The sequence below is a fragment of the Galeopterus variegatus genome, unplaced genomic scaffold (genome assembly GCF_000696425.1).
Source record: "Galeopterus variegatus unplaced genomic scaffold, G_variegatus-3.0.2 Scaffold1363, whole genome shotgun sequence".
Classification (NCBI taxonomy): Eukaryota; Metazoa; Chordata; class Mammalia; order Dermoptera; family Cynocephalidae; genus Galeopterus; species Galeopterus variegatus.
Genome location: NW_007727474.1, coordinates 165,805 through 179,836, shown reverse-complemented (window position 1 = coordinate 179,836; position 14,032 = coordinate 165,805). Strand labels below are relative to the sequence as shown.

General features: G+C 38.3%; 2 protein-coding genes across 4 annotated transcripts in view; one reads left to right on the top strand and one right to left on the bottom strand.

Annotated features, from left to right (window-relative positions):
• Positions 1-4,075, bottom strand: part of DCAF17 (DDB1 and CUL4 associated factor 17) — a 35,629-nt gene extending 31,554 nt beyond the window's left edge. The window contains exons 1-2 of one of the 2 annotated variants that reach the window (XM_008576532.1): positions 3,636-4,075; positions 3,136-3,239 (exon numbers count right to left, since the gene is read on the bottom strand). In XM_008576532.1, coding sequence (XP_008574754.1) covers positions 3,136-3,239; positions 3,636-3,761 — 230 coding nt within the window. In that variant the 5' untranslated portion in view covers positions 3,762-4,075. Of the gene's footprint in view, positions 1-3,135; positions 3,240-3,572; positions 3,597-3,635 lie in introns of those variants that run through there. The other variant, XM_008576533.1, reaches the window with a different exon arrangement.
• A 332-nt stretch (positions 4,076-4,407) lies between these two features.
• The window catches only part of METTL8 (methyltransferase like 8), an 86,598-nt gene continuing 76,973 nt past the window's right edge, over positions 4,408-14,032 (top strand). Inside the window, exon 1 of one of the 2 annotated variants that reach the window (XM_008576530.1) lies at positions 4,408-4,472. The gene's annotated coding sequence lies outside the window, so the exon portion shown is untranslated. The remainder of the gene's footprint in view (positions 4,473-14,032) is intronic. The other variant, XM_008576531.1, reaches the window with a different exon arrangement.

Genomic DNA, 14,032 nt, shown 5'->3' with positions numbered 1-14,032 from the left:
CAAACAGAATTTCACAGGAATGGAAGCAACCTCATACGTGATTCTAACATGTTGTTAAAACACCCCTGGATGGCCTGTTGAAGAACTCCAATACTATTAACCATTAGAACACTAATCAATGATACTTACTCTAATTTTAAAACATTTTTAATTAAAGCAGGAACCCCCAAATTGGGAAAGTTATGAACTATGCATTAAATGATACTAAAGAATTATTTTGTTAGGTGTGATGATGGCATTATGACCATATAAGAAAACGTCCAGATTTCCACTTCCAGCATGACAGCATGAGGAGCTCTAGGGACATATTCTTCAGCAAAACTGGTGAAAATTATAAAAGGACAACCATTTAAAGTCTCTTGAAATGGATCTGGGGAAATACAGCATATAAAGAAACATTATTCAAGAAAACCCATTAGAACTCAGTAAAAATAGTGAGATTCTGTGATATTTGAACCAGGGCATGCTCCCTCCCTTCTCGCTCCCAGCTCAGCAAGGTGGAAACTCTACTCCAGACTGGTATATCCAAGACCACAGGGCTCCCTCTCCTCCCAGCTTCCACTCAGAGGGCTATATTCCCAGGAGGGGCAGGATGACAGCATTTCTCATGCAGCCCCTAGCTGCCAGTTGCTTTTTATTACTGAGTTCTTTATATAGGCAAAAGATACAGGTCACAAACTTAGATCTACATAAAGAACGGAACAGCATTTAAGAAGGAATAAATAAAAGTAAAACAAAACCCCTTTTTCTTCTTATTCTTTATTGATTTAAGAGGTAATTTATTTAAAATAATAATAGCAACAAGGCATTCAATGATTATAGTACATGGATAAGTAAAATGAATGATAGCAATGTTATAAAAGACAACAGGGAGGAATTATAAATACTCTGTTATAAAGTACCTGTACTACCCACGAAGAGGTATAATGTTATTTGGATGTGAACTTAGATTAGTCCACTCTTAGGGGCAAATCTTAATGACCTCAGATTTTGCAATAGATTCTTAGATATGACACCAAAAGCAGGAGCAACAAAAGGAAAATTAGATAACTCGACTTCATCAAAATTAACCTTTTGTGCTTCAAATTATACCATCAAGAAAGTAAAAAGACAACCTACACAATGGGAGACAATATAAACTGATGAGACTTGTATCTAAACTATTTAAAGAACTCAATAATAAAACAACAAACTCAATTTTAAACGAGCAAAGGATCTAACCAGACATTTGTCCAAATAAAATATACAAATTATCAATATGCACAAGAAAAGATGCCTGACATCATTAGTCATCAGGGAAATGCAAATCAAAACCACAATGAGACACCATAAGTCAGATGATGAATGTTGACAAGGATGTGGAAAAATTGGAACCATCATACACTGCTGGAGGGAATGTAAAGTGGTATAATTACTTTGCAAAACAGTATGACAGTTCCTCAAACAGTTAAACATAAGAGTTACAATATGACCTACCAGTTCCATTCCTAGGTATATATCCAGAGAACCACAAATATACATCCACAGAAAAATTTATACACGAATGTTTACAGCAGCATCATGTGTAATAGCCAAAAGTTAGACACAACCCCAATGTCTACCAACTGATGACATTTATGGAAATGTCCAGAATAGGTGAATCTATAGGGACAGAAAGTAGACCAGTGGTTGCTTAGGACAAGGGGTAATGGTGGTATTAGAGTGACAGCTAAAGGGTACAGGATTTCAAAGAAAAGCAAAATATTTCAGCACAAAATATACATCTCTGACATATTTCAAAGTGGCTAATAAAAAGGGCTAGAAAAACAAGAATAGCTAGAAGGCTACCTTTTGTGGAGAATTGCATTTGTGGAGAAATACATCTGCATTGGTGAGACAAACCATCAGGATTTCTCTGAGGTTCCCCCACTTTGTCTACCATCTATTCTTAGGGAAGCTGCCAGATTACCTGAAATATTTTCATCTGCATAACAAAACAGCCTTTGCTTGACTGCTTTCCTTCCTTCACCTATGATGACACCATCCCCAGAGCTCTGAGAAACTTGGTGCCAGGCCATTGTTCTTTGTGCTCATTCATTTTCCCTGCAAATCATTTACTCCTATCTGCACACGATTGGGTTATTGGGCACTCTCCTGCGATTTCCCTGTTCTATGCACATTAAAACTGTGAAAATTCCCTGTGCATAGCTCCCCCCATAGCATGTTAAAATAAAATTTATTATGCTTTTTCTTACATTAATCTGCTTTTTTGTCATTTGATTTTAAGTAAACCTTCAGGCGGTCACGTGAAGGGGAAGTTTTCCCTTGGCCCCTGTTTCTTTCTAAGGTGATGAAAATGTTCTAAAATGAACTGTGGTAATGTCTATGAGTACTAAAAATTATTGAACTGTACACATTAAATGCATAAACAGTATGGTATGTGAATTGCATTTTAATAAAGCTCTTAAAAAGTAAATGCCCATGTTTTTAGAGATGCAAACTGAAGTATGTATAATGTTTAGCAAAGAGATAAAGAAAAAGGGCAAAGTGGGATAAAGCAAATGTGGCAAATCTCTATAGTTTTTGAATCTAGGTAGTGGGATCCAGTGCAGTGGGATCCCTTCAGCCTCATACTAGATGGTTGTGGATGAAGCTGACTGTTCAACATTTTGGATCTACTAATACCATGATTTTGTTTCAAAGTTTTTCTCTTTAAAAAAAAAAAAGCAAGTACTTTCAAAACGAAATACAGAAATTCTTCTCCAAAGTAGCACCTAATTATTTGGTAACCAGTTTTCTTGACTCTGATATCTTTAAGTAGAATAAAAAACTAAACAGTACTCTGAACAATCTATCATTTTGCCTGCACTATAAAGTAGTTTTGCTTTAAATTGGTATTTACAAAAATGAAACCTGCAACTTTAGATTTAACAAGATTTTTAAATTACACGCATTTTACCACCTAGTCTTATTTTGGACCTATTTTTCCATCCCCCTGTTTTACAAAGTACTAAAGTACGTATAAGGGTACTTCAAAAAGTTAGTGGGAAAAACAGAATTAAAAGATAATACGAATCTTTCCATGAATTTTCTATAAAAATTAGTTAAGATCGACAGTGAGGTGAATTACAGCAAAAACTATCACTAAAAATTTACCTGCTGACACAGCACCGATAATTGTCAAAATATATTCTTCCTCTCTCATAGGCTATAGGTGACTTGGAATGAGTTGTCCAAACGTTCTTAAATTTAGTACTTTCCTGAAAGACACAAGGAATTTCGGTTTAGGAAAGAACCCATAAGCCTATACTGCACACCCATTTTAAGTTGGTTAGTTAAATTTACAGTTTTCAAAGTAATTTCACGTACGTTACTTAAATACAGATTTTCAATTCTGTCCTCACGTTTTGGTTTAATGGGTGACCTCCTTTTAGAAAGACTGTTTACAGGAAGACATAAGAAGCTTAAAACTAAAAGCATCTGGGGGCCCTATTAATACCTATTTACTTAATTCCCCCAGTTCAGGGCATGTATCCACCTTCCCATCACACGTGACTCTCTTAAAACCGGGCGCTAACGCGTAAAAACCGCACCCCAGCAGGAGGCTCGACCGCCAGGCGCCCCGCTGCCCTCAGTCCCGGCCAGCGGGCGGTCACCTGGCACACCAGCTCCCGCAGGATGCCCAGGTTCGTCCTCTGCACCACGCCTGCGTCGCGCGAGAAGCAGCCCAGCGCCCGGTGACTCAGCCGGCGACACACGTTGGGCTTCCGGGTTGGGCCCATGGAAGCGCCGGCCGGGCGCGGGGTTGGCTGGACTGAAGAGGGGTGCGCCCTTCACTCCGGTGCGGGGCAGCAGCTGCTACCTTCGAACCTGAAGGCCCCAGCTTTCCTGGTGGGACCCAGTTAAAGCTGACACGGGGAGCCGGACAGGGCGCGAGGGAAAGCAGAGCCGGCGCCGCCTCAACTCCGAGGGGAGGGAAGGAAAAAACAGCCCTTTGCCGCCGTGCCCATCACACGCTCTCCAGCAGCCGACACTGCGATGCCGGGCGCAGACAGCCTACCGGAGCCGCTCCCTCACTGGGAAATGTAGTTCCTAGAGCCCTCTGAAGGAGGCTGGTTTCTTCCCAGAACTACAATTCCCATCAGGCGGTGGGGAGCGAGTAATTCCTCTGGCCCCGCCTCTATCCCCGCCTCCTCCCTGTCCCAGACTCGCGGCCTCGCCTCCAACCCGCCTCCTCCGGTCCAGCGGAGGCTGCGCGGGCTGTCGCGCTCTTCCGGGTCTGCTTGCTGTGGTGTGAGGAGAGCCCTGGAGGTGGTGTGTTGCCGCCTCCTGGTCTGTTTTTTATGCGCATCCTGCACACGGACCCGTCCTTCACCGCCCCAGTAACCCCACGCGTCTCAGTCCCTGACCTTCGCTCTGGAAGGCCCCGGCCAGGCGCCGGAAGGGGCGCCGTGCCGAGTGCGACATCCCCAAAGCAGCGTCCTGTCCTGAAGGTACGCCACGCGGCTTTCCCTTCAGCCCAACGTTGGACGTTGTGGATGAGGTTGAGGGTTAAGCATTTGGGGTGTAAGGCTACTTCAAAACGTTTGTGAAAAAATAGGATTAAAAGATAATAGGAATCTTTCCGAGAACGTTTTGAAATACCCTCGTATAAACTGTATGCTTTTTTATTATGAGTTAGTGGGGGAAGATGCTGGCTTTCCCACCAAACTAGAATTGAATTACTCTTCCCCAGAGGCCGGCCCTCGCGTGGCCTGCGGGGACACTGGCTGGTTTTGCGATAATTGGTGCATTTTCCTTTCTCCCGCCTTTTTTTTTCCTTACAGGGAATAAAGTATGAAATGCATTCTTATTGGACGACGTAAGATAGTCCACTCTAAGTAAACGATAACTTATACTTTTGTTAACTAGACCTGACTGTATGTTCAAAGTTCTCAGCACACCAAAATTTCAATAACCGTGCCCTTTGCTTTGCTGTAAGCCCTTTGAGGTGGTGTCTTTGCATCTCCCACGTGGACTTGGCATGGTGCTTGTTGCTATTAGTTGCTCAAAGAAAGTGAGTGATCGCATCTGACTGGCAGAGCAAAAAGTGCAGTACTGAGTGAGAGCTTTGGATTCAGTAAGAATTTGCCGTATCCCTTTTAACACCAATGAATTTCCTTCAGGGCCGGGGCTTTTGCTGATTTTTCATGACTTATTTACAGCATTCCGTGGAGGGCTTTGTGTATTTTTAGAGAGTGCTCCAATAGTTAATTTGGTAATTCGTGAATGCAGCTGTCACTGAGAAAACTGAAACCCAAAAAAGATAACTGCGTTTTCTTTGGCTGGAATGGAATTAAAATTATTGCTGAATTGGAATTCATCATCTCTTTTCTCCTTCCTCTTTACGACCCCTCCCCCCCAAAACCACACACACTTGTTTGTCTTCCTGTGGTCTTTATCTCACCACCAAGTCAACCAAGGGAGAGTCACTCTACATGGACTGTTTTCCGTCACCCACAACCAAATCCTTTTGATTCTGATTCTTGTCCATCTCATCTTCATTTCATCTGAGTAATTTAGGGCCTTGCCATTTTTATCACATTGTTATATTAAGTAGCCTCCTCCTACTCTTTCTACCTTACTTGGGTACTTTCAATTCCAACCCTCCACACTGCTGCCAGAGTGATTTTTCTAAAGCATAGAGGTGTTACTTGGCCTGTTACAGTCTTTTCAGTGGCTCCCAATCACACATAGCAGGATTTCTCAAACTCAGGATCGTCCATTGTTAACTTAAAATATTTTCAGTATGTTACATATATGCAAATATAAAACTAGGTATAAACTCGTTATGTTGTATCTTTTGTACAACTGTAACACCCATTTATAAGTTAAATGAAGTAAAACTATAAAACCAATAAATTCAAATGAATACCTATTCTTTTTTTTTTTTTTTGCTGGACCTAAAGAGTTCTAAAAGTGAATGTATCCTATCCTCTGTGACACATCTTCTTTAAAGAAAGGCCTGTCTATATTGCACTTGTGTTGAGAGATTACTCAATGCCTTCACCTCTTTTCTTTACTTAAACCACTGCAAAAACTTCTTTTGCAAACTTATTTAAATTTTTTTGTTTAAACCACAGCAATACCTTACTTTGTTGAATGTGTCATGACTTCACTTGACCTTCATCGGACCAACATCATTTACATACAGTAGTCTCCATTTCTTTTTCATTAACCTGCGCCATTGACAAATGGTACCATTTGTTTAGCAAAGCACTCCTAAACACAAATGTCTGAACTGGAATCTTGTGACAACACTCAACTAAAAGATTGTCATCCAGATGATTCAGAAAATCCTTTTGTTAAAATTCTTTTTAAAATAGCTTTTATCAAATTAAAAATACAAGGTTTTCCTTAGAGAAATCTCAAAGCCTTAAGGATAGATGTAAGAATCCCTTAGGGTCCATAAATAGTACAAAGTCTGAATCCCTTTGGGTAGTGTATAGGGCACACCACTATCATTGTCTTGCCCACATTTTCAGCCTCATCTCCTTAGTCATTCCTCACATTTGCTCTTGAGGTTCTGACATGTTTGCACACTTTCTCAAACCAATGTGTTTGAGATTTTCTTTATCTAAACTCCCTTTCTCCCCTCTGTTACTTATCTCATGACTCATTCCAGGTATCACAGTTCCACTCAGACCCTTTTCCTGACCCCTCCACATTAGTTAGTAGCCTTGTCTGTGCTTCCATGTTACTTTGTATACAGTGTGGCACTATATTAGAATTGTCATTTGTCTCTTCCCAAGTGGCCTCGGAAGAAATTGAGCAGTAATATCATTCTGCCTCCTTAGTACACTGCCTAAAATGTGGTTAAGGAATATGTATGTTGAATGAATGAATAAACTATAAAAACAATGTTTGTTTAGAATCTATATCAGCAGCTAAGTACTTTTAGCATAGATGCAGATTTAATCTCCCCTTATTTTTTAAATCAACAGGAAACCACAATATTATTAAGAAGTAACTTTCAAAAAACTTAAATCCCTCAGAGTTCTTCCTATAAAGTAGATATTTTCCATTTGTTTGAATGTAAAATGGCATGAACAGGTACAGTTTTATGATTGGGAAACGACTTCTCTTAGTTTGGGACATAGAACAAATATTAGTTTGTTTGTTTTTTTCCCATTCTTTGTCTGTGTTACATTTACAGAATACTTGAACATCCTAGCCATAATATTTTAAAGACAAGGAAGAAGTATGAATTAGAAGTTAATAAAATGCTTTCTGTTCATATGCTTTGCTTAAGGAAGCATAGCATAACTGAATAAATACAGGAAACACTCAGGTTATTAAACGGGAACATTTGTCCAGAGACAAAGAAATTTGAACCAAGGTCACAGGAGGTCATTCATTTAACATGTAATTATTGTTTTTCACCTACAGCTTACTAGGAACTGTTTTGGCATAGCACATAGTGATGAACAGGATAAACAAGGGGGAAGGTAGACAATAAAAAAATATATAGATGAAAGAATGTGGGGGAAGGTAGACAATAAAAAAGTAAATAGATGAAAGAATAAGATTTTTAGGTAGTGATAGGTGCTGTGAAGAAAATAAAAGGGGGATGTGCTTGTGAGTGCTTCGGAGCCCTGCTTTAGCCAGAGTGGTAAGGGAGGGCCTCTCTGAAGAGGGGTCTTTTGAGCTGAGCCCTGAATGATGAAGAGGAGCCAGTCTGTAAAGATCTAAAGTAAGAGTAGTAGTCCAAGTAAAAGGATGCTCAAATGCAAGGTCCCCAAGGATTATAGTAACAAGCTTGGCTTAGTCTAAAACTGTCAGAAGGCCAGTGTGGCTCTTTAGCATTCAGGAGGGAGAAACTTGGAGCTGTAGGCTGGGACCAAGTCAAAGGCTGTGGTAAGGAATTTTGGATTTTATTCTGTTGTGATAGAAAGCTGTAGGAGGCTTTGAAGAGAGGAATGACATGATTTAATTGTGTTTAAATAAGGTCATTATGGCTATAGTTATGAATGTATTATAGGGGGGCAAGAATGATTGCAAGGAGACAGGTGCTGTTTCATTGGTCCAGTAAAGAGATGATAGCATTTTGGACTAGAGTGGTAGCAGGAGATGGAAAGAAGTGAAAAAATTCAGGACATATTTTGGAAGTAGAGTTGACAGGACTTCTGATGTAGTGGATATTAAGGATGAGGAAAAGAAAAGAATCAAATGAAATCATAGTAAAGCAGAACCGTAATAAATATCCCCAAATTCCCCAGAACAAATGGGAAATAGGCAACTACTAATGATGTGATGTCAGTGAAACATTGCGTGGATTTATTAAAGGTACACATTAGTGTTATACATTTGTACTGAAGAATGCTGGGATCTGCTCTGTGACTAAAGCATGTGGGAAGAGGGGAATAAATCAGATCCTGGAAGTAGGTAGGGGCCAGAGCATGTGGTACCATGGAAATGAAATGGAGAATCATTAGAGTGATATGATATCCTCTTAGGTGTAGTAGCATCAGGAACAAGAGTGAAATATAGGGAGAGCAGTTAGCTGCTAATTGTAGTAGTCCAGATGAGAGTCACTTTGGGAATTTATTTTGAAATTATTGAGGCTTTTGGTCATAAGCTTGGTTCTTACGTTTCCTTTCCTCTGTGTATTTTAATGAGATTTGTCTGAACATGCAGTAATTCATGTATATACCAAGTTCAAAAAGATTCAGGTTTAAAGGATTGAAAGTAAAGTTTGCAAGCTATTCCTCTCATTTAAAAAAAGATTTTTTCAAAAGAATTTGTACAGATGACAGCATAATATATAAATAATATGAGTAATTATAAAATGAATATCCATATACCTATCATCAACTTTGAAAAAACAGAATATTTCCTAAAACTTTGACATCTCCTGTGTGCTCCCCTTGGTTCCAGATCCCTCTTTCCTAAAATCCTAACTTTTGAATGTTTTTGACCATCATATAAATTGAATCATTATGTATGTACTCTTCTGCAACTTGCCTGTATTTTCCTCAACATTATACTAGTCAATCTATCTGTAGATCCTTCATTTTTACTACTGTGTAGTATTTCATTGTGTTCATTTACTACAATTAATTTATACATTTTCTACTGGCTGGGCTTTTGTTTCTTTCAGGTTTTTTATTCCTAGAAAAGTGCTGCTATAGACATTCTTATATCTGTCTCCCTCCGTGTTAAAGAGTGCATTAGTTTTCTGTTGCTCTGTAAAAATTATCACAAATTTAGCAGCTTAAACCAACATTCATTTATTACCTCAAATCCTGTAGTTTAGACATCCTGACAGCATTGCCTGGTTCTCTGCTCAGGGTCCCACCAGGCTGAGATCATAGTGTCAGCCAGGGCTACAAGCTCATCTAAGGCTCACAGTCCTCTTCCACCCTCCCTGGTTGTTGACAGAATTCAGTTCCTTACAGCTGTAGGACTGAGGCCCTCAGCTCCTACGGGTTGCCGCTGTTCCCTGCTACATGGCCTTTTTCACAACATGGCAATTTGCTTCATCAAGGCCAATAGGAGAATATCTCTGCTGCTTCTGCTAAGATGGTGTTTTACATAAAAGTAACCTAATAATGAAGTGACTGTCCATCCTATTCACAGGTCCCATCCACTCTCAAGGACTATTACAGAATGTGTACAAGGGTAGGAGGGTAATAGGGTGGGAATTGTGGGGATCATTTTGTGATTTGCCTACCACGAAGGTAGAATAGTCAGCATATATACCTAGGCATTGAATCGCGAGATTACAAGGAATGTGCATCTTCAGCTTTATTAGGTAATACCATGTTGACTTTTTATCTAATTGTAGCAATTTATACTCCCACCAGCAGCATATAAGATTTCCCATTCACATCCTTGTTTGCACTCGTATTGTCCAACTTTGAAGTTTTTGCCAATCTAGTGAATATAAAATTATGTCTCATTGTGATGTTAGTGTGCATTTCCCATATTATAAATATTGAGCATCTTTTTTAATGTTACTGGCCATTCATGTTTTTGCTCCCGTGCAAAGCCTGATTATGACTTTTGCCCATTTTCTGTTGGGTTTTTCTTCTTTTTGATTTGTAGAATGCTTTTGCATGTACTAATTCCTTCATCATAATATGTGTTGCAAATATCTTCTCCCAACTCATGGCTTACTTAATACTATGAAGAAGAGAAGCCCTTAATTTAAATGTGATAAAATTAATCAGTATTTCCCTATATTGTTAGAACTTTTTGACTCTTGTTTAAGAAATCCTTAACTTGAGGTCGTAAAGATATTCTCTTGTATTTTTTTCCTAAAAGTTTTAAAGCTTTGCCTTTCCTATTTAAGTCTTTAATCAAGGATGGAATTGGTTCTTGGGTATGGTGTAAATAGGGATTCTTTTACTATTTTTTTTTATATTAATAACCACTTATCCCAGAACTATTTACTGAATAGCTCTTCATTTCTTCACAAGTTATATACATGATCTGGTCTATCTTTATGCTCTGTTTTCTGTTCCATTCTTCTGTTTTTCTATTCTGACCACTTAATCACTACAGTTTTATAATAAGTCTTGAGAGCTGGTAGAGCAAGTCCTCTACCTTATTGCTCTTCTTCAGGAGTTTCTTGTTTCTTTTTTGCTGTATGTGCTTTCATATACATTTTTAAATCTGCTTAGGTTCCACAAAAAACCTTGTTAGAATTTTGATTAGGATGGCATTAAATCTGCATATCAGTTTGAAGAGAACTGATATCTTTACCATATCAAATTATTCTATGAAGACAATATATCTCTCCATTTATTTAGATCTTCTTTAGTGTCTTTCAATGAAATTTTATAATGTTTTCTTAAAGGACTTGCATATTTTGCAGTTTCCTAAGCACATTATATTTTTGGTTGGTTTTATAAATGGTATAAATTAGGTTTTCTAACTATATTTTTGCTAGTATATAAAAATGCAATTTTCTTTTTATTCTTTGAAATTTGTTTTTCCATTTTTATTTATTTTATTTAACATTATACAGTGTAATCAATTTTTGTGCCCCCCCCCCCACTCCTGGCAACCTCAGTTCTGTTCTCTTAAAAAGTTCAACCTGTCAAAGAACCAGGTGATCGAGATTAACATCCCCATTGATAAGTTATGTTGATAGCAGTTACCCTTGATATGATGTGATAAGAATAGCATTCTACCTCTGTGGTTTTCCTCCATAAAACTCATAATTAATCTAATTATGAGAAAAACAACTAAGTATTAATTGAGGGACAGTCTACAAGATAACTGACTAGTACTCCTCAAAACTGTCTAGATCCTCAAAAACAAGCCTGGTACAAAGCAAATGCTACACAATTCTTGGATTCTGTTTATTATTACTATTTTGCTCTTTAGTTTTGGGGATTTCTGTGATTATAGCTGAATTTCACTGCATCTCTTTTCTCCTTCAGCATACTGATTTTTAGCTTGGCACTCCAACAAAACAGTATCCATAATACTTTATTGATAAGGAGGAAATCATCAAGATTGTAAAGATTCAAGAGAAAGTAGGATCAAAAATTGAGAATTCTCATCCCAGTTTTATGCTTCATATGTAGCATTGACTGGGTGAATGCAAAAGCTACAAAGCCTGACAGAATCTACTTTTTATGGGCATAAACAAGCCACACATAGGAGTTCTGAACTTTATTTGATCTTTAGTAGATTCCTTATTAAGGTGTCCACTTCCCTTGATAAACTGATGTTCTTTTTGAGCAAAGCGCTGCCCATAATGCAAACTCCTCACATATATAGTTCAGCATCTAAAATTTCGGTGTTATTTGAAACAAAAATGGGACATATTATAGAAACACATATTTTAGGTCTTCTACCTCTCTGCCTAAAACACATGCCAAATCTTTAGAAAACTCCTTATGGATCAGCAGCTCAGATAGAATAGTGAGCTGAGCAGATCATAGAATTTGGAATCAGGAGATCTGCTTGGAGAGTAGACTCTTGTAAGTATGTGACCAAGGTGACTCATGTAACCTGTTTGAGCCTCAGCTCCCACATCTGTACAGTGTGATAAGGGAGATGTTTATCCTGCTTCCCTCCCTGGCTTACAGGATTGTTGTGAGGACTAGGTGTGAAGGTGAACGTGAGAGCTTTTTGTAAATTGTAAAACCTGTACAAATATTACCTGTTATAATTCTCAGGTTTTCAACCAGAGTAAACTCTAATGGAGGTTTATAGCCAGATTATGTCGCAGTCATGTGGGCACCTTTTTGTTAAGGAATAAGGTGAAATCATTTGAAGTTAAAATGCTTTTCATGGATTATTTTCTCATAGCACTTTAGTTTTTATGATGTTTTTCTTTTGTGTAACAAAGGAAGGCATTATTTTAGTCTGGAATTGTCTCTCTCAGGTGGCAGTTTGAGGAAATGGTTCCTAAACTGTTCATTGAAATTAGCTGCACACGAAGGTTAATGAACCCCTGTGATTTGGGAAGTTGTCTCCTTTGGACAGAGACCTTCTTGTCCTTTGTAGAGCTGGCCAGCAGAGGGCGCACGAGCTTTCCTGCGAGCTATCTTCAGCATCAGCATCAGCGGCAAGGCTGGGCAGATCTGACTGGTGCCATCTGTGTTTGCAGTGTGATGATTAACAAGTACTATAAATGAAAAGATCCTGGCGCATCAGAAACACAGTTACCAAATGGAAAGGGAGAGCAGCCATAATGTCAAACGGCAGTGTAGCAAGTGCTTGCCATAGTTGGTGAACAGGAAGTTCCTAGATGACTGGAATTTGGCATTCTAACATGGGTTATTTGTCTGTTTCCCACCTCTCGCTCTTATGTTTTCCTTTTTCAATAATTTCTTTCTACAACAGGGTTCTTTGTCCCATCTGCATCAGCATTTGCTGTCGTCTGCTTTACCTGGTCTAACCAATCGGGGTCTTTTACGTAACCATTCTCTGGGCTTCTTTGACTCTAGGGTATTTGGGTCCTGAATCCAGCATTCTGTATGGGTCCTATTAACCAGGTTCTTACAGATTCAACAACATCTTTTCCTCTATGTAACGGGGTGACCACCAGAAAAGCTTTAAAACCTTTCTAGTGTTACCGTCACCTACTGCCCATACCATCTCCTCCCCCACCCCCCAGCATGGATCCTCTATCATGAATATTCTTACTAGTTTTAAAAATATTTTTATATTTTCTGAGTATAAATTATTCATATATTTTCAATTATGAATATTCTTACTAGTTTTTAAAATATTTTTATATTTTCTGGTTATAAAGGTAATTTGAGCTGACTTAAAAAGAAAGTGAAAAGAATATTTTGAGATGTATTAAGAAGAAAACATAAGGATCACCTGTGAGCCTTTTGATCAGAGATAACTACTATAAATTCTTCCAGAGCTTTTTCTTGCATATGTATACCTCTTGGTATGTTCATTTTTTAAAATGAGACCATACTGTAGATACTATTTCATACCTATTTTTTTCCCCCATAATAATTCATGGACGTCTTTCCATAGCAATAAATTTAGGTTTTTAAGCAGCATTTTAAGTGGCTACGTAATTCCTTTCTATGGATGTACAGTAATTTAGTCAATCCTCTAAGGATGAATATTTATATTGTTTGCAGTTTTTCAGTATAATGTACCAAAAAATTCTGTGACAAATCCTTAATATATTCTTCTGATTATATTCTTAGGATATATTTCTAGAAATGGAATTTTCCATCACATTTTTTCTTTAAAAGTTTTCATACGTATTGCCAGAGTCCCCTCAGTTAAGACTCCCCTCGCAGTGTGTGAGGGTGCCTCTTCCTGCATATCACTGCTCAGTGTCTCACCTTTGCCAGAACGGTAGTGAGAAAATTACCGTACTGGTTTTTTTTGTGTTGAACTTTCCACTATCCATGTCATTCTAGAAAATTAATCTAAGGCAGTGGTTCTCAAGCTTTTTGGTCTCAGGACCCTTTGACACTCTGAAAAATTAGAAATTTCCTGTCTTAGTCCATTTTCTGTTGCTATAACTGAATACCACAGACTGTGTAATTTCTTTTTTTTTTTTTTTTTTTTTTTTTTTTTT